At 41.8% G+C, this 21,581-nt stretch overlaps 1 protein-coding gene across 1 annotated transcript; it reads right to left on the reverse strand.

Annotated features, from left to right (window-relative positions):
• Positions 1-2,004: 2,004 nt before the first annotated feature.
• On the reverse strand, positions 2,005-4,379 carry LOC133911240 (premnaspirodiene oxygenase-like). Its single transcript, XM_062353442.1, has 3 exons — positions 3,856-4,379; positions 3,055-3,495; positions 2,005-2,967 (listed from the first exon to the last, which is right to left on the reverse strand). The coding sequence occupies exons 1-3, from the start codon at positions 4,309-4,311 to the stop codon at positions 2,338-2,340; spliced, it is 1,527 nt and encodes a 508-aa protein (XP_062209426.1). The 5' UTR covers positions 4,312-4,379; the 3' UTR covers positions 2,005-2,337.
• Positions 4,380-21,581: the final 17,202 nt, after the last annotated feature.

The raw sequence follows: 21,581 nt of genomic DNA on the forward strand, positions 1-21,581 counted from the left end.
GGCGACGTGTGGCACGACGTCGCGGCGATCGCCAGCGTGGCTCTTTCATTGGCGTGACCAATGTGTGAGTCATGTCAATATCTTTAATGTGACTAAATGAGCTACTTTCTGAAACTTTAGATTCTCATATGTTATTATTAAAATATTAGTTTAAAATAAATTAAAATGTAGAAATTCCACCATTCCAACGTATCGTGTCATAATATAATAGGCCGACGTTGGGCTCAAGTGCACAGTACGGGAGATTTGGATCTGATAGTGGGTATGCATATGGCCGATTAATCCCTGATACCGTATTACTACTCTAAGGATAGCAGGGCCAGATACGGCCGGGATTAGGATCTATCTTCCGTACTCGACCAGAACAATTTAATTTGTGTTAGTGGTAATTGATCGAATTAACAGGCGTGTCTAACTGTCAGGCTACAAACTTTTGGCAGGAGATTTGTTCTTGCATGTCGTACGCGCGATCCGGCCTGCGTGACTCATGAGATCGAGATCCTTTTTCTTTGAAGCACGATTGTCAGCGTGTGCATGGATGACAGCGCTACAGTCCCTGCAACTTGGTGCACAGAACACTGCACTGTGCTAAAGCTGATGCATGCATGCATGCGGATATGTGTGCAGTATTATTTATGCAGCCAAACGACATGTTACAAATGACTCATCACTACGAGACACCATGCACTTGCACAATGCAGCCTAAATTAAATTAAATTAAATATACCTGTAACATGTGGGAGAGAAAGGTCCAGCGTGCAGTATACGAAGGGATCGTCGTTTGGAATATTGAGCTCTTGTTGATTCTGATTTCTGTGTCAGTAATTCCTAATGCATGCAATGGAGGCTAGCCAGCTATGGACGGAGATGTACATAAATTAAGGACACAAATATGTTTGCGAGAAGGATAGGGAGATCATGTTGTGTTGAAAGCAGTGGCGGAGCTTAGGCACAAAATTAAAAAAGTCAATACTAAATGATAGATGAATTAAGATAGAGATAGCCATTTTAAAGCTTAATCAACAAATTACTTAAATACTACTATTTTTACTGAATAGTTGTATACATATTGAGAGGGCCAAGCCCCCTTCGCTCCAACGAAGCTCCGCCTCTGGTTGCGAGAGGCCCATGAGATATGCTCATTTCGTCCCATTCTAAATCATTGTAGGTTTAATAATATCAGAATGCTGCATGGCCTGCAAACTAATTCATCGTTCAAAGATGAACACAATGCATGCGTGCGAACTGCTACATCTAGACTCGATGTCATTTGTATTCTTTGGGAGATGTTTAACTCAGCAATTACAAAATGGACCATTTATCTTAGTTGTGTTCTTAGAAAGACAGAGCTAGTCATCTAGTTCGTTCAACATTATTAGGGTTTAGGGTGGGGCAGGGGCGAGGGATGGGACGAAGGACGAAAACGATATTCTAGCTTTCAGATCAAGATGATGTGACTGACGATTGTCGACTGAGGAAACGTCTGATTTTAGGCTTATAAAGAATAGCAACACTCTTTTAATTGTTGCACTGTGCCAACTTTTGTAGCTATTGAATTTGTTTGGATATCGAGTTGCTTGATTGGATGTTGATATACTAATATACTCTTGAGTCTGAAATAAGTACCATTTCGAATATCGATATATCCTTAAATACAATTTTGACTACTATTTTTTTTATATTGCTAGAATATAGTAAAATCTAGCTGTATAATTTTTAATATCCAAACTCAATATATAAAAATTAATTTATAGTCAAAGTTTGAAATAGATGAATACACGTAATCTAAATCCATATTTATTTTGGACTAGAAGGACTATATAAAAGTACATCACTTTTGTTATTTATTTCTCGATTGTTTTTTGTTTGGTACTTATCTCGATCTGCTCTGTTCTGCCGACAAATTAAGTGTCTAGACACAAAATGACAAAAAATATTGGAAGCCCAAAGCTTTAGTGATAAGGTAAAAAAGGCCACCTTACTACTGGGCGGCCTTTTCCCGTTTTCAGATTTATTATTGACAACAATGGCCGTTTTCGGATTTATTATTGACAACAATGGATGACAATTATTACGGCACGACACACCTATACAAGTACAAACGTATTACAGTACACGTCGCAGATTATGACGTACGTACGTCCAATAGAGTGAACACTTGACACACTATAGAGCACTTGCAGCGCGCTAAATAGATGGATGGAAGTACTACAACACACGTGCCCATGGTAGCAGTACGTGGCCAGCACGAGCGCATGCATGGTAGCATGCATGTAACGCGGCCACCTAGCTACGTTGGGATGAGATAAACAGAAGCAGAGATATATGTAGCCAAGGCTAGTTGGTGGCAGCGGCGGCCGGGACGAACGGGGTGGCGCAGAGCATCAGAGGCGAGCGGCGGCGCACGCCGAGGCCGGGTGCCTCTGCCATGTCAACCTCCTTGACGCCCTTCGGCAGGGACCAGTCGAAGTGGTAGAGCAGCCCCACGAGCGCGAGCTCCATGCTGGCGAGCCCGTAGTTGAAGCCAGGGCACATCCTCCGCCCGGAGCCGAACGGCAGGAACTCGTAGCTGCTGCCGGTGAAGTCGACGGTGCCCTCCTCGAACCGCTCCGGCTTGAACTCCTCGGCGTCGTCCCAGTACTTGGGGTCGCGGCCGATGGCAAACGCGTTGATGATGACACGCGACTTGGCCGGGATAGTGTAACCATCCAGCTCGCACGTCTCGATGCTCTCCCGTGGCACCAGTAGCGGCGCCGGCGGGTGCAGCCGCAACGCCTCCTTGATCACCAGTTTCAGGTACCGGAGGTTGCTCGCCTGCAGGTCCTCCTCCGTCACCGCGGTCTTCCCAGGGAACGCCTCCCGGATCTGACCCTGCAACTTCTTCATCACCGCCGGGTTCCGCACCAGCTCAGACATCGCCCACTCCATCGCCGACGCCGACGTCCCCGTCCCTCCGGCGAACATGTCCTGCACATACGTGTCATAATTAACCATCTATATGTGTACTTTGCCTCGAAGACATAAAGTCATATGTGTTGAATGCTTCTCGATCACCAGTATGATGGCTTTGATTCTGCTGTTGTTGAGGTGGAAGCCGAAGCCGCCTTTCTCCTGCAGACCGATGAGCACGTCGACGAGGTTCTCCTCAACGTTCTCGGCGCCGCTCTTGATCTTCTCGTCGCGGATGGCCTTCCTCTCATCAATGATCTCCTGCAGGATGGAGTCCACCGTGCTGTGTATGTCCTGGAGGCTGCGCGTCATGCCGGTGACCTTGGCCAGCACGGTGGTCCACGTCGGGAACAGGTCCGGGATGTTGAAGCCGCTCGACAGGCCGACGCCGGCTTTGATGGCCGCCAGGAACTCCGGTGCGTTCTTGCGCTTCTTGCCGAACGCCGCCCGCGACACAATGCTGTTGGTCAAGGTGTGGAACATCACGGTCAGGTTCACCGGCGTTGACGGCCCCGCCGCGCGGACCTCCTCCACCCGAAGCATCACCTGCATGCGTTGCGACCGTCAGAGGCAGAGTCGCAGAGAGTACAGCGTGCACAAGCAGAGCCTATCCGAAAAATACAACTTGGCAACTTAATGTACACACATCTTTTATCTCCCTATCTCTCTTATTTATCTATTGATTCTCTCACTTATTTTATATTTTATATTTAATTCTTTAACATAAATCTTAACACAAATACACCGGTCAGAATACATTCACATCACGTTGTGGAATTTTTCCTTCGGAGCCTATCCTAATGTTCTGTTCTTTCACACAGTCTCATATGCGTTATACGTTACATTAACACAGTCATGCATTGTCATGTTTGGTAACTGTGCAAGTTAACTACGCACTGCACTCACCTCGTCCTCCCTGATGTGGCGGAAGGAGAGGACGCGCTTGGGGCTAAGGATCTCGGCAGCGCAGAGCTGTCGTAGCTTGCGCCAGTAGTCCCCGGAGGGGGAGAAGAGGATGTCGGCCCAGTCGTACCCAACAATCTCGCCGGCGAGGAGCTTGGGGCGCGTGGCGAAGTTTGTGTCGTGGGTCTTGAGCACCGCGCGCGCCGTCTCCTTGGACGAAGCCACCACGAGCGGCGTCTCGCCGAGCCGCAGCATCATGAGCGGACCGTGCACGGCGGCGAGGTCACGGAGCGCGCGGTGCGGCAGCACGTTCACGAGGTGGTGCATGCTGCCGATGACCGGCAGCTTCCACGGGCCCGGCGGCAACCGCGCCCTCGGCCTCATGGCTACCTTCAACAGCTGCAGCAGCGTGACGGCGGCGACCGCGAGGAGCAGAGAATGGTAGAAGTACTCGTCCATGGCTGCTTAGCTTGCTAGTTCTTTCTACTAGGTAGCTAGTGCAGCTGAGCTAGGTGGTTGTTGCTTACTGCTGCTGGTGAGTTTGCTGCTCCCTGGGTGGGGGTAGTATATATAGGGCATGCATGCAATGAAACACGTTTATCAACACCGTTATTTATATTAAGATTATTATTAAAAAAATAAGTAAAAAATTATATAATAGTTAAAAGAATCAATGAATAGATTAGTATTAGATAGTAAAAATTTATAACCAAAATAGATTGTATGTGAGTAAAGACATACATAATTACATAATTACATTGTATGTGAGTAAATTTATAACCAAAATTTATAACCAAAATAGATTGTATGTGAGTAAAGACATACATAATTACATTTTTCTACATTTTCGTATATACCCTTGCCATGACACGATGACACAGTGACAAAGCTCACGTGAAGGTGTTGATGCGATCGTCAACCAAGAGCATCGTGCATCCTTGTCTCGTGGATAGCGTGCGGGGCGCAGGCCATTGTTTTTGCTAAGTAAAGTACACGCACCTATCAGTAGTGTAGATCGAATATTATTTTTGGCTGGGGTGGTGTCTTGAACTCTTGATCCCATTATATTGCACGCATGTGAGTACGTGACGACAATGCCCCTATCGATCATCAATGCTGAAGAAACAGACCAACAGATCGACCGCTCGATTGATTTTTGTTTCCTTTTTACCAACCGATGGCCCATATCAATCATGTTCGTCTCTACGTACCTAAGTGCATGTGACTTATAACGAAAATATAAATATTAAATATAATATTATTATAAAAAAATCAAGATATGAAGATGTGAACGTGCCATGAGAACTGCGGAACGAATATGTCAAGAGCAATACCGTAATTTGATTTCAGATTAGATTCGAAAAAGGAGGAGAAGATTATCTGCTAATTTTTTCTTATAATTCATTTATTAAAAATATCTATGATATTCTCAGTCGTCCAGAAGAGCGAGAACACACAGACAGCTTTACTAAAATGATGATGGTTCTTAGACACAGACAATTTTCATGAAAAAATCGTTTGTGTGTTATTGAAAGACACAAATGGCCCTATATAAAAAATCTTATGTGTCTAGTAGCCATCTACATACATACTGCCTTTTAATAAAACCATCTATATGTTTTCGCTTTTCTAGATATGGATGGGTTTTTTTCATAAATATTTATCTGTGTCTAGATGATCAACACAGACGAGTTTTATAAAATATTCATGTGTATTATATATTTGAAAATTTATAAAATATTCATACAAAGTCGGATGAAGAAACTTTTTATATGAAAATTATAGTTTTCATGTGACGAGTTTTATAAAATATTCATGTGTATTATATATTTGAAAATTTATAAAATATTCATACAAAGTTGGATGAAGAAATTTTTTATATAAAAATTATAGTTTTCGACATGATCTACGACTTTGTTGTTTATAACTTTTCATTTAAAGTTATTTATATGTTCAAATAATTATCCAAATTATTGGACATTAAAAATAAAATATACTATTGTTATCAGCAACGATGTATATGTGAGATGATAGGTAAGCTACGCACGAGGCATGAGATCATGTGTTAGACGCTGCCTACAAACCGTGCACGCGTATTTTGCGTGAAAAATCATGTGACGTGTGACACGACCCCCGTGGGGTGGCTCGGGTACAATTTTTTTCAACGTTAAAAATATTATTTTACAAAAATATCATATACGGTTTTTATTGGAAACCGTGTGTGCTATATCATATTACACACGATGGTTCCATCTGTAATATGCTTAAAAACCATATGTAATATGCATTAAAACCATATGTGATAACGTTATAGGTGCTAGTGTTCGGAGTTATAAGTCTTAGTACCTTTCAAGTACGGTGAAAAGGTTCATATCATATGGTATTTATGTATGTTGGAGTTAGAATATGATTGTTTGTCCGTATAAGTTTTATTTGTATAGATTGTATATGTAGGTTGAGGAAAGTAGTCTAAATATAGTTATATTTGTTGAAAAGAAGAGTATTTAGTTGATTATATTTATTTAAGGCTGAACTGAGTTTCTGTTTAGTTGACCGAATATGATGTTATATGAGTGGATATAAGAGTTAAGATTGTGATTGGTTGTCCGTACGTAAATAATTTTTTAATACTGACAAATGACCCGTCTATATAAGTATATGCGAACTTGAACCAAACTGAAACAGTATATATAAATAATCAAACAAATATCTCACTAAGATTATACGCATCCACGAGCCAATGTCCATCAGAACCAATCACACTCTAACTGCACGGATCGAGTACAATATTTGCGCAACGTGTAACACGCATACTGAAGGCAGCAAGTCTTTGGATGTTACTACTTAATTAATAAAGAGACTTAGTAAATTAATCTGTCCTGGGTTAATCAATCTCCGGAAAGTATGTATGTATGCATGCATGCGTGCATGTATTATGGGTATGTTTGGTTGCCTGCATGTTCTCAGTCTGATTGTATGAGTCATACAGACTGAGTTGAGATAGGCTAGAAAGATGCAGTAGGGTCTGTTTGGTTGGCTGCATATGTTCAGTCTGGTTGAGAAGATATTTGTGTTTGGTTGTCTGCATGAGTATATGTTGTATTACAAAGAAACTCACTTTTTTACCAAATAACCTATGTTGAAAATATTTTTATAAATTAGTACATCACCGGATAAGAATATTAGTGAATTTTTTTATGATTTTTAGAGAATTTTAATTAAATATTGATTTAGGCTTTTTGATCAAACCAATTAAAATGGGTTGTCAGTGACCTCTAGTTTACTCACAAAAATATTTAGAATTTTTAGACCTCTAAATAAAATCAAATTTTAAATAAAAAAATCGGACGCACAGTGTTCCTAGCCAGGCCGGCCGGAAACGACCTATTCCGGTGTTTCCCTGAGCCTGGCTAGACGGATGCAGCTGCATGAGCGAGTGCAGACCATCCAGACATCCAAACGAATATCTTCACGAGCGTACTGCATGAGCGGGTACGTGCAGTGTCGTCTCTCCTGCCTCTATGATGCTTTGACGTACATCTCCACATTGCGAGTTCAGGCGTTCTGCTTGAGGCTCACGGGCTTGCGGCTTCTACCTCTGTCAAGAGCTGGTGCTCGATGGAGATGCCTGTCTGATCTCTGAAGCATGCTTGCCTCCAAGCTGTAGACCGCAGCAGTACAACTGATATAATCTAAGAGCACAGCTGTTTTTTTTTTTTTTTTTTTTTTTTGAGAAGCCAGAGAGCAGCGATTCGTTTCGCATGGAGAGAAGCCAGAGAGAATTGGGGAGTGGGGTCTCGGGGATCCGGCCGTCGCGATCTCGAACCACTCTTCCTTCCCTGACGAGTCCTCCCTCCCTCCGCGCCATTTGAAGTCTTGGTGCTCAGTCGACATGCCTTAAGCTGACCAATCGGGCTGCTCATGAAAAGGGGAGACAAATCCGGCAGCTGCTTATAATGTCGTATGTTGCAGGCATGAGGTGGAATCAGAGGCCAGACTGTGACTGAGAAAGCCGGCCAACGCGTGGTGGATCATGCACTCATGTGCAAATGCTGGTCAGGTCAGTTATCACGCTCCTAATTGCAGCACAATGTGTTCTGAGGCCGGCTTCTGAAACCTTGCATGATCGCGCTCGCACGCAGCTGCGTAGTGCAACTGTAATGTAGCACGATGTGTGCTGCAGTTTGAGCTGGGGCAGAAAGTACTTTCTAACATTTTCTCCCGCTGGGATTTTACCATGTTCGGTGAGGTCCCGGTCTTGTAGGCCATGATGTTGATAGCCCAATACTGGTCCGTCTAAGCGTGGTCTTGCGTGGTCCATTTGTGACAGCTTCGATAAAAACTTGTTTCCTACATATGTCATATTCTATGTGTGGTATTGTCACTGTGTTACACCTGCCCTACAACAGCAGACCAGTGGCGGCAGCGACTGTCACAGAAACACTGTTTCACTTTGTGGAGATAAACAAGAACTTTTTTTATTTTAGAAAGCCACAATGTGGGCGATTAAATTGGACAGAAGAAGCAGGACACAGAGGTGCCAAACAAGGTTTAGTTTACATGACGGATCGGCATGAAAACCGACAGAAGGTAAAAACCAAAACCAAAATAGAAAAGCAGGGTGTTTACATCAAGAAACATTTTCACGACTCTCGCGAAGCTCAGATAGATCCTTCGCACCCACCATGTCCCAGAGCATGGCCTCTTCCTGCATTCGTTGCAGGATGGCTTCTTGAGTCATTTACGCCTTCTGAAAGATCCTACAGTTTCTCTCTTTTCACCATTCTCATAACACCAAGATGATTAATGGTTTGGCTCGTCTTTTAAGTCTCCTCGATGTTCTAACACACTCAATCCACCATGATTATACTGCTGTAGTGTCAATCCAATTATCAGGATGAAGAAATGGCATGTGCAACCCATATGAAATTTTGCTCCATAGTCTTATGATCGTTGGACACTCTATAAAGAGGTGTCGAGTAGTCTCTAGATTTCGGATGCACATTGGGCAGAAATATTAGTTTTGACATGGTGCAATTACAGACGTTGAGCAAGCCAGATACGATCTTGGATCATAAGTCATGCAAAGAACTTACATTTTGGTGGAACCCAAACCTTCCATATGATGAACTTGTTCTCTGTTGTCACACCCGGTTTTAAGGATAAAATCAAGTACGATTTATGTGCGCTCAGAAAGTTTAACACACATAAGAACTTCACAGGTGAAGTAACAAAGGCAATACTTTAACTTACAACCATTTAGCTCTTACAGAAAGACTTCACCTAAACAACTCTATTAACCAAATGATTGGACTAAACGATGGCAGTGGAACGAAAGCATAGGAGATCAAGCTACTCACAGGCACCGACTGGAAGACACGCTCCTAGTACACCAGGTAATCGTCTTAAAAATCTTCAAAGTCCTCCACTGAGGAGCATATATATTGTGGGAGATAGCAAGAGTGAGTACATAGAGTACTCAGCAAGTGTGGAAAATAATGAAATGTAGGCTTATAACAAGAATATGCTAACTCATGGTGTATTTGCATAAATGCGAGTAAAGAAACATTAACATGACTGAAAAGTGTTAAGTAGTTAGTAAGTGAATGTAACCAAATAAACCTTTAGACTTCACCCAAAGCTAACCATCTTGCAAACCGTAACTATCTAGTACCACCAGTACTACCATAACATAACCATATCAAAACCATCTAATCATGTGAGGATCCAAGTATCCCATAACCGCGGGCACGACTATTATAACAGTTTTTACACTCTGCAGAGGTTGTCCAGCTTTTTCCACGAGTCAGTGAATCCCATATTGCCATGTCGCGCAAACACTAACCAAAGCCTACACCAGTATGCATCTGTCCACTAGGTTTCGCCGTCAGGGTTTACGAGAATGGATGCATCCCTCTCTACCCAGAAGCTCTCTTTTGTGTCTGCCCAGCACACACTGGATAGAACTCTAACTAGTATGTCAAGCCTGACCCATATCAGTCTCGTGGTTAGTACGTTACTTCTTGGGTTATCGCTCCATAAATCGATCCTTACTTAGGTTACTTGAGCAAAGACTAACCTACCAACATAACTATGACCATCATCACCAACATTCTTTGCTCAAGGCCTAAGATTTCATGTTGCTATACCAAATTCATCATTATATTAACCATCATTGTTATATGTTCATTAATCAAGTTTATGACACTTCACAATATCATGATAGCATGGCTAATCACTTCTACCCAAAAGACTCACACCAACTACCTCTTAGGCTTCAAGGGATGTGAAAAGAATAACTAAGGCAGACCCTAACATAGATAACTCCCCATTAAGTTGACATTGCATGCGACTTTTGTAAAATAAAATATTTAAAAACATAGGTTCAAGATGATTAAGAACACTTGTCTTTACCTTGCTGCTGCTTAGTGAACTCTAGCTCCTAGTCTTGACATTCCTCAAACTAATCCGGGGCGTGGTCTAATCGCACAGTTACCGATAAAGTACACAAATAATATACACTAAGAATACTATACAAAACAAAAGAACAACAAGAAAAAACCTATCTAGAAATATAGAGCTCTAAAAAACGAATCTACTGGGGCAAGAATCGCTGAAATGGGACCTAGAACGAAAAAGTTATGATAGTTTTAATAACAAGGGCTTTTCTGCAAAATTATATGAATTGCAGAGTTTATTGGATTTATTTTTATACTGAAGAACCTTGAATTATTGCATCAGCAAGGATATTTATAGCGTAGTAAAGATTGATGATTATTTTAAAAGAAAGAAAAACAAATTTATAAACTCATATTGATATGGACCGTTGGATCTAGATCTAGTGGCTTCGGTTCAAGAACCAGGTGCATGGATGCGGTGACTAGGGAGAGGTGAAATCGGTGCAAGGCTCTCACCGTGAACCAGAGGGCAGCGGTAGCTTAGGCATGGCAGCCAGTGACTGGATTCTTGCCAAAATCGGGATCCGACGGGCGTTGAACACCGGCGAGTAGCGGAATAGAGGCATGGGAGCTCGAGCGACTCGGCAAGGTTGTCGGTAGGGGCGGAGGACCACTGGAGAGGCTTGGCGATGAGCGTCAGTGACTTTGGACGGCGGAGCTTCAGTGTGAGGTGCTGCGGCATCGGTTTCAAGTCAACGAGTTAGGGAAAAGATGCGTGGTGCTTTGGGGAGGGCGTAGGGCCATTTATTTATAAGTGGGGAGGCTCGAGAAGGCCAGGACGAGTTCGATTATGGTTCGGCGATGGCAGATAGAATGTGAGCTCAGCTTTCCTCGTTTAAACACGATTCACTAGGGGATAAGGCGGCAACCGAACGTGGGGATCATACGGACTCGATTCCCTGAGCTTCTAGAAGATCTCCCCCTCAGATTAGGTACGGGATTGCACGGCGGCGCGGTTTGGCTCAGCAACACGACAGTCTCTGAGTCAAAGACGGATCCGACAGGTGGGTCCCACCCATCAACGGAACGGGCGAAGGCAAGTCAGCGCAGGTGCAATCGGCAGTAGGAGGCGGAACGCGAAAAGGCGCGGGCAGCTGCTGGCACTAGCGGGCTGGTTGTGAAGCTAGGCCGGGAGCGCGGGGCTGCGGCGCGGTCCAAACGGTTGGAGAAAGGGAGCACAGGTTGGGCTGGGTGAGAGAGGGGGGGTTGGGCCGGGAAGAAGGGAGGGAAAACGGTCCAGATAGATTAGGTTTCTTTTCCTTTCTTTTTTTTTAATTTCTAATCTTTTCTAGACTAGAGCAAAACAACTCCAAATAAAAGCCAACAAAAACCAATAAAACCCCTAAATGACTAACTCCAGCATGAAATACATTTCAAGCAAAATATATCCTATGCTAAATTGGATTTAATTTAGAAAATAGGTTTTATCATATTCTATCTCTTTAAACCCTAATTAATTTTTAGGAAATTGCAAAAATTGAAAACCCGAGTGTTACATCTATTTTCGGGAGATCCTTGAATTGTGTTTTGTAGGCTGATTTTGTCATGTTTGAACCATCCGGCGTTAGAGTCCATGAGATCATGTATTGCTGGTCGGTAAGGTGCACCTCTGATTTTATCCCAAAGCTTGATGAAATCATCAACTAATTTAACAGTGAGGTTATGACATACATCACGATTCCAATTACTGTCATGCAATGCATTGGCTATTGTCCTATTCTTTCTCTTTGAATGTTCATGCAGCCTAGGAAATATAATAGTTCTCTTGGTGATGCGCCATTGAGCTATCTAGAGTCCCAGGAAGCTACTTTCTGTCCATTGACGATGGTGATTATAGTGCAGGAATGGAACAAAACTTTGTCATCCTTATCACAAGGAGTCGGCAGGCCGATCCAAGGACTCTTTGACCACTCAAACCACAACCATCGTAGATGTAGAGCCTAAATTTCTTGAAGTCGATGATCCCAAGCCCTCCATTTTTAAACAAGAACCTTAAGAGAAATCATCCGAGAATTTTGTTCCTGTATATTAGAAAAACTAGTAACTTGATTTTGTTCTTGCAGGGTTTTATTTTCTTTTTATCCTATGTAAAATATTGGGTTCGCTACTGGTAATACAAATGACTTAGAACTCAATTTCTCATAATTCTAATTGAAATTATAATAGTTGGTAGAGTTCAAGAATAAGGACACAGATCGAGATGGTGACATGACTCAAGAGGAGCAGAGGCGAAGCTACTGTGTGCCACCCGAGTGCACCGGCACCAGGGAAAAATTCGTGCACCACCTATCAGCGACTTAGGATCTGTTTGGTTGGGCTGAGATTTTTTGGTTTTGGTTGAAAAGTTACGTTTCTGACTTTTGGCTGTTGGCTTTTTGCTATTGGTTTTTACAATAATTTTTTAGTTTATCAACACGTCAAAAGCCAAAAAAGCTCCTCTCAACCAGCTTCTCATCTTTTAATTCATTTTCTCAGAAATCAGTTTTTTAGCTTTTCAAAGCCAGCTCAACAGCCGGGCTGTTGGTTCGGCTTCTCACAAGCCAGAAAAAGCCAAACCAAACATAGCCTTAGTTTTACCACTTGTGCACCATGCACACCGAAACTTGTGCACCACCATCTGTCCAAGTAGCATCCAGCCTGACCTAGATGGCCAACCATGAGCTCCTCGTGTGGCAGCACGCGCATCCACCGATTGCCCACATAACTGACATCCCAAAATTTGTGCACAACACCAGCCACCAACAAGCCATGACCCATCTGGTAGTTCCCACCTAGGCTTGAAGCCTAGACCACATCCTAGCTTGCTCAGAAGATAGAACTGCAATGCGTAAAGAGTCAAAATAAGCCATCGCCAGCCCAAAATTATGGAAGCCTAGGAATACAAACGGCCCATGCTCGCAGCTCACCACTGGCGTCATCCGGCAATTGCTGGTCACTACGGCACGCACGCCTTCTCGCTGGTCGTGGCCTCAACTGGGACAACATCACAATGAGGAAGCACTTCATCTAGAAAGTCCCTGCAAGGTCGCTAGGCCTCAATGGTTGATTCGTTCTTGCCTCTTGGTAAAGATCCTTTCCCTTTTTTTTTCCTCATCCATAGCCTTTTTTAATTGACCAAAAAATAATGAGGATGTTGGATTCCTAGCTAATGTCGTAACACTTGTCTCATTCTTTGTCTGGCAGTCTAGGTATGGTAGTAATTCATAATAGCCGCCGTCCTACTTGATCCCCATCAATCTATTATGCAAAATGCCCATTAATTTTGCAGTTTGCAGTGAAATGTAAAATGCCACTTATGTTGCAATTTTCTATGGCATACTAACTGGGCCTATTTTGTCATGTTATTGTTTCTTTTCCAATTTTTTTTGCTGATTGTTAATTTTATTTATTTATGAATGTTGTCATGCTGATAAACTATTATGTGATGTTACAAGTCCATGATTTATCTGCTCTATTTATATTTGATTTTGGTTCAATCGTTCTTAGTAGTTGGTATTTCTGGAGACTATAGCATGAGCATTGTGTTTTTAATTCAAATTCTTGGAGCTTGGAGACTAGAGCATCACATTCTTCTTAGAGACTAGAGCATCACATTTTCCAGAGTGGCACTGAACTCAATCACTCATGTCAAGGAAGCTTATATTCTTATGGATGCTTGATCAATGTTTCCTTCTATTGATTCACGAATATTAACATGTGATACAATATGTAATTGAGATTTTTAATAATGTATGATGAGAGGTAAACTTATGTTGGGAATTCTCATCAACAAAATACCAATGATATGGATTTAGCTCCACAAGATACCAATTGGGAAGAGGATATCCAATTTGATCCAAGCAAAAGGAAAGAAATAACTACTTACCATCCTAATCTTAGAGAAGTGGTAAGAAGAAGGTACTTCGAAAATGGTCCTTGTCAACCTTACGCTCTTAATTTTCCGTGGACTCGGATTGGGGAAAGAAATAGAAGATTTAATCCAGAATGGTTTGATGAGTTTGGAAGTTGGCTCGAATACTGTGAATCCACGGATAGAGCATGTTGTTTTACTTGTTTCTTGATGAGAGATTGCACTAAGAAAGAGGCCGGATATAAATCTTTTGTTGTAGATGGTTGGAATAGTTGGTATAATAAAGATAGACTAAAAGATCATGTAGGTGGTGTTGGCAACCCTCACAATATAGCATTGAAAAATTGTGATGCTTTGTTGCTTAGCAAAACAGAACATAGCTTTAGCCAAGGCATTGACAATTGATGATGCAGATAATAGTCTCATGGTGTTTTCTGATATCCAAAAAGACATTGCTAAATATTTTGCATATGAGATTTTACATTCCATCCTTAAAGACATTGCACATGAGGTGTTTTTGCTTGCTAGTTGATGAGTCCAGAGATGTCTCTTGAAAAGAATAAATGGTTGTGGTCTCGAGATATATTGATAATTATGGATTTGTGAAAGAGACAACTTCCTCCAACCTCAAGTCATGTATTGACTCTCTATTTATAAAATTTTAGTTGAGCTTGAAGCAAGTAAGAGGCCAATGATATGATTGTGCTAGCAACATGCAAGGTGAATTCAATGGATTGCAATCATTTGATCATAAGAGAAAGTAGTATTGCATATTATGTGCATTGTTTTGCTCATCAACTTTAACTAGTAGTTGTAGCTGTTGTTAGAAAGAATATGTGCATTGGTAATATTATGGGATCATTCATTTTGGTAAACATTTCTATCATTACTTCTTTGTTATTTGTACATTATGTTAAATTTTTATTGTCACATGTATGTTGAAGTGTGTACTAGGGCCGCTGGTGCTCTAGCTTCACCTTGAAGAGGAGTCTCGGAGGCCTTAAGACAATTGAGAGCTTGGCCCTTCCTTCGACAGAGATAAGAAAGACAAGCACTCCTTCACTAGAATCAAGATGAAAGGGTACAACTTTACAGGACAATATAACTTAGGGGATCAAAGGTTTGTAGCGGTTGTTGGAGGATCAAATGCATATTGGTAGTGGTACATGGGTGCAACAAGCGGAATTGAGTTCAATAGTATGTTGAAATGTTCACTTGTTTCTTGATGGGTTTTGATATTCGTGCATATTTGAAGCACATCGGGTCATCTCCGGTGCTCAAAACTTTATTATACCAGTCTCTAGATCAGTCGCTGGTAAATACAAGTCTTACAACAGGTGGAATCATATTCATACAACGAAGGGTGTGGTGAAATAATTCCACCAAGCTAATAATATATAAAGGATTATGCTAAGACCTACGAGAAACATAATCTACGACATAAGAGTGCACAGCAGGGCTGGCATGGTGAACAATATCATGTCCCAAAATGTTAATTACGCAATTAGGCATGCCTAATAAAAATTGCATTATATTCTGTGCAATTTATTATCAATTTGAGTTTAAGCACGTTTCAAAAGTTATGTGTTTTGAACCTTCACATATTTCCCCCATATACACGTGAGTATTTGAGAGTGAAAATGACTTAGAAGCTAATTAGGAAAAGCTCCATAGATATTAGAAAATAAAAAGAATAAGAAAAAGGAAAAGGAATGAGACTTTCAGAATCAAACTACTCATGCGGTCTAACCGGGGCAATCCGCGGTCTGACTGCCAGTACATAGAGCGCCCATTAAGGGAATCGATCACTCTCTCACTCTCTCTCTCTCTCACTCGCTCTCTCTCTCTCTCTCTCTCTCTCTCTCTCTCTCTCTTTCTTTTGCTCTCTCACTCTCTCCCTCAATCAAGCCCTAGCTTCCCCGAGCTTCTCGAAGACTTCCCTGAGGTCTTCCCCCTTTTTCTCGCTCGTCGGAGGTCGCTATAGTCGTCCACCGTTTGGATTTAACCAAGAAACCCAAGTATACCCTAGATCTAGATCTCATTCTTGAGATTTGTACGTGTTCGCACCATGCATATCGTCCGAACAATCATAGAAAGTGTTTTCCTAGTTTTATGGAGTACTTTGGTGCCCTTCGTCATTGAAGGTTTCTCTAGAGTCCTCGACAGCGACCCTGCAAAGTTATTGCCGGCAAGGAATGGTGGTTTGACCGCCGTTAGGGCCGGTCTGACCGCCAGTTAGGATCGTAACATCCAAGTTTAAACCCCTATATAGGAATCAGATCACCGTTAGGGCTGGTCTGACCATTGGTCGGTGGTCTGACTGTCACCATGCCTTCGATCAGACCGCCAGGCGCCAAAGCTCTCTGTTGGCTACTAGTTACACCGCCACTTCCCCGTCGGTCTAACCGTCAGCCATTCAAGGTTGTATGTACTTAGGTTACCTTGTCTGGGGTTTCAAACTTTGAAACTCTAATATTTTGATGGTCTTTTACAAATGTTTTCAAAGCACGACGCTCTATTATTGTTCAAGCATGCATCATATGCGCACATTTTCATCATTTGGTTATTTATTCGATGCATTCATATTTTGTTTAGAGAGTGATGCACCACCATTCTTCATGGTCGAGATCGACGCCGAACTTGTTCTGAATGCGAGCGAAGCACCTGGAGCAGCAAGATAAGCATCTAAGCATATTGCACCCTTTTGATTTGAATCAAGTGGAATCTAAATGGATGAGTTACTGCTTAGGTATGTTTGCATGATTAGTGAGTCGATGTCGAGTGATATGGGTAGAACCTATGTTGATGTATTGTCTCTACCTTGAATTATTGATGATTCCTTATCCTTGTAACCTATGTATGGTTTTGTTAATGTCTAACTTCAAAGGTTAATCAAAATGCTTAGCAATGCCTAGTTCCTTGGTAGAAATCGAGCGATGGTGCGGCTATTGTTCGCGAGCACAGTGAAAGGACAATGATGTCTTCTAGAGAGGGGTGAATAGGCGTTTTAACAGAACTTCACCCATTTTACTATTTGGTCTAAACTTGCAGCGGAAATAAACTAAAGGATTTTTCACAAGTGAAAAACTTAAATATGCTCTGCTTAACTAGTGCACAATCTACATAAACAAATATGAATGTTACAATCCTAGTGTGTGACAAAGATTATCTAAATCTAGCAAGATAACTCTAATATAAAATTCTAAAAGTATTGTTCATCCAAGTACTAGTACTGTTCAAAACAACATATTTTAGAATCACGAAATTAACTCTATGCACATACAAATAAGCATACAAGCATGGATATCAAAGTAATGCACAAGAGTAAGTAAACATGGAGACAAATAATTTATTACCGAAGTTCAGATATCCACCGATATCCTACGTCCCCGTTGAGGAAGCTCGGTCATACTTGAGCCGAGTCTTTTTCAACCATTTTCCTCACGAGATTGCACACATGCACTCCTCGCCTCCACTATGGTCAACTCTTCCTCCACTCCGAAGATGACGAGTTCCGCAACCACTTCCAGGCCTCCTCATAATCTTCACTTCAAGAGATCACTGGCAATCCACCACCGAGCCGTCTAGGAGACGATAGTCTCCAAGAGTAACAAACTCTCGAACTCGTGCACGATCCACGCCGAGTGCTCAACACACGCAACTAATGTGACAACCGTAAGCTACCAAAGCAACACAGCCTTCACACCTCTCTCCCTCTATTCACTAAGCCACAAAGGCTTGATTCTCTCCAAATCTTGATAGAGATGGAAGGGGAGCATTCAAAGGTGGAACACCAAGTTCAAACACCTCACACATGCAGCATAAAGCCAGCCAAGAAACTAGCCCCACGAAATGAGGCTAAGAGGTATAAATACCCCACTCTGAAAAACTAGCCATTGGACACAGACTACACAGATCTGAACTTTTGATCCCCTAGATCAAAACTTTCGATCCCATTCCAACTAGCGAAATCTAGCTGTTACAACCAATTTCTAGCACACATCGGAACTTTCGATCCCCTAGATCAAAACTTTCGATTAAAAGCTAACTCCAAACCCAAGAGCACTAGATTTCTAAAACATCAAAGTTTCCGACTGACATCGAAACTTCCGATTTTACATATCAGAACTTCCAATTTTACATATCAGAACTTCTGATTTCAGCACAGTTGACACTCTAAAAATGGCAATACCTTTTGATCCCGAATTTCGATTTCGGCAATTTTGGACTCTACGGAAAGCTTATTTAAAGGGTTTCACATCCCTACTGAATTCATGATCTCAAACACATTGGATCAAAGCTAGTAACACTCTAAAGACAGATTTGGGCACTTCCTCCAATTTTCCAAAGCTTAATCCCCAAGATTAAACTAGGAACCATATAGAATATGCCAAACACCACTAAGGCTTGACCACAACCACTTTTCACCACTAAGGCCAACAACACAAAGGGTTAGATCTAAAACACATTTTAGATACCCTGGACTTCTAAAGCAAACTCTCAAGACAAACCCATCCCATACTAAGCACATGGTTTGAGCACTCGATACAATAATTAAGTAACTCTTTCAGCAGTCCCTCTTGATAGTACGGCTATCAATCCTATAATCCAGTCTCCCACCAAACTCCTTGAGACCCGCAAAACTAGAAAACCTATTCTAGTTACACTTTTGCCTTGAGCAATCTTATCGGACTTGACGAACACATCATCCAAGCCCTGATGCTTCTCATAGCTCTTCTAGGCTCGTTATCAACTCCTCTTCTATTGATGATGATGATCATCCTCGCTTTCATTTTGATCTTTACTTGATCTTCCAAAAGCTTGATGAAGTTCACTTGATTGCTTCCTATGCATCAAGCATGGAAGACTTCTTTTTTCACACCATCTTCATCGGGTTCACCACTTAGGCATGAACCTCAAGCATCAAGTACATAAGTTATCCACTAAAATTATCTTGATCTTACTTCTTCCAACTTGGTATATTGAATATCTTAATTCAACTCATGTTTTATTATGGAACCTAACCCCAACTCATCCTCAATCACAAAGCACATGGGTTAGTCTATAAAACCTAACTAACAATCCCATACCTTTAGTTACTTGATTTCCACAAGTAACTTAGTATGCATGCTTATTGTCAATTTTCTTGAGTTTCTCATTCATCTCATGAGCATCACGAAGAGCTCAATGACAATGATGCATCTCTTTTAATCTCATGACATTCTTCAACGAATCCACGCTTCATTTCTTATGCATCTTCTATGGAATAATCCTAATAACAATTCTCAACATAACTGTTAGTTCATAGGTATTATCACTTACCCTAGCATCACTTAGAGCTCATTCATCTTGATGCATATCTCTCATCCATGCATCACCTATGGAACAATCTACCAACAATTCTCAATAATATTGTTAGTTCATAGGTATTGTCATTAATTATTAAAACCACACTTCAGGGCTAGATGCACTTTCACATAGTGCTTGCTTAATGTTCACGCTGATTATGATTATGATGTTGGGTGGTATGAGATGTGAGGATGAGGCGAGATGTGGGCCGTGTTAGGGGTAGGTCCGGAGAGGAGCCCGGATGCTACAGACCACTTGCATCAGTTAAACACTGATCATCGATGTTGTTGACTTTAACACTTTTTTGTACTTACCACATACTCAGATACAGGACGGGTAAGCCAAGTATCGTAAGTTTCCACATTCATCTGACCTATGCTCCAGGGGTATGAGCAAGGGCTTGTAAAGGCACCGAGAAGCGCTAGTAAATCGTAGCATGTTCAGGGTCTCGGTGGCCTCCACATACATCGAGTATAAGGACAAAGGTTCGGGGTGGGTACGTGAACGGTTGGTACGTGAATCATCACTTGCAGGTGACGGGCTGTGCGGGCGGTGATCTCGTGTCATGTGGGTCCAGGAGTACCTCTGCAGGGTGTAAAAATCAGTTTGAATTGCCGCGCTCTCGGTTATCAAGCAAGCTTCTGTCCATCTGCATCGGTCGTAGAGTTCCGACTTTAGGGTTTTGGTATGACATGTTGTTTATGATGGGTGATGTAGTTATTTACATGAGATTGTTCCACTTACTTTCATGTGCAAGTGGTTGGTTACAAAAAGGTAGTTGTGGTTTAGTATAGGTGCTTACACCTATGTGTTAAGGTTGCTTATGCATATGAATTTACTTAATATTGTGGCCTACTCCTTACTAATGGCTCAATTGAATAATCCTTAGAGTCAGGTTATTATATGTACTCAATATGAATTAAGTCTTGCGAGTACCTTTGTACTCACGCTGCTCTTTTAGATTTGCAGACGAGAAAAGGTTAGTTGCCGGCTACTTTATGTCCACCGACGTTAGCGGCGGGCAAGAGTAGTATTGTCTACTCGAGTGGCGTGCTTTTGGGTGGAGCCTAAGAGCATATGGCTTTACCTAGTTGTTGTCGTTCATAGATGTTACTTTCCACTGATTAGTATCCCTATAAATTGTTGTAAATGATAATCTTCTTAATGCTTGTAATATAATTTAATTACTCGCTCTTTCTTAAGCTTTGTTACGATGTTACTTGTTGGAAAGGTATATGTTTCGATCTTAGGTACAAAACACGTGTCAGGACTACCGGAATGGTATTATGGTTAATCATTGTAGTTATGATTGTTTAAATAGTCGACTTAATGATTAATTAGAATACTAATTGAACGGTTCCTCATAAACATGCCACTCCACAAGCAACTCAGGTGCAGACGTGATCGATACCTTCTCATTAGTCTTACCGTCAGTGCCGATGAAGTCCAGAACTTCCATTGAAAACACAAGCAAGGGTGAGTATAACGTACTCAGTAAGTCTCAACCCTTGCCCTACATCAAAGGTCAAGGGATGTAAGTACATGCATATGGTGTACCAAGGGTAAAGCTATAAGATTAACTTTTGCGGAAAAGTCAAGTTTACATATGCATAGGGTTCATTTTCATTATGCGGGTTTTGTGAAAACATCCTGCCATCATTATTAAATGAAGGGGGTTTCGGTCATGACGGAAAATCAGCATGGCTCAAGTTTTAATGTTGTTGGACACTCTGTCTGCAGCAACTCACGATATACTAACGGACCTATTTTCCAAAAACGAGCACACCTTACCCATTCACACTCCAAGGAAACACACATGACTCGTGCTAGTTATTGTAACCAGACCATAGTTCATCCATGGCTGTTGATATAGCTATTCAAATAGTTTTACCTCTGCAGAGTGGTACACTTTACCCACAAGTTGAGTTTGGCAACAAACACCGTCATGACAGTGCGATTCAACAAAGTCATTACCCATCACAGCATCATCCCACTAGCCACCTACGGGAACTAACTAAAGGCTCATAACCTTTACTAATCCTCCAACCAGATCGACAAGTTTACACTCGCTT

The sequence above is a fragment of the Phragmites australis genome, chromosome 3, assembly GCF_958298935.1.
Source record: "Phragmites australis chromosome 3, lpPhrAust1.1, whole genome shotgun sequence".
NCBI classification, from domain to species: domain Eukaryota; kingdom Viridiplantae; phylum Streptophyta; class Magnoliopsida; order Poales; family Poaceae; genus Phragmites; species Phragmites australis.

Coding starts and splice junctions, on each gene's coding strand:
- LOC133911240 (XM_062353442.1), bottom strand. CDS start 4,311: ATGGACGAGTACTTCTACCATTCTCTGCTCCTCGCGGTCGCCGCCGTC. Junction 3,496..3,855: donor GCCACATCAGGGAGGACGAG/GTGAGTGCAGTG, acceptor CAACGCATGCAG/GTGATGCTTCGGGTGGAGGA. Junction 2,968..3,054: donor GAATCAAAGCCATCATACTG/GTGATCGAGAAG, acceptor ACGTATGTGCAG/GACATGTTCGCCGGAGGGAC.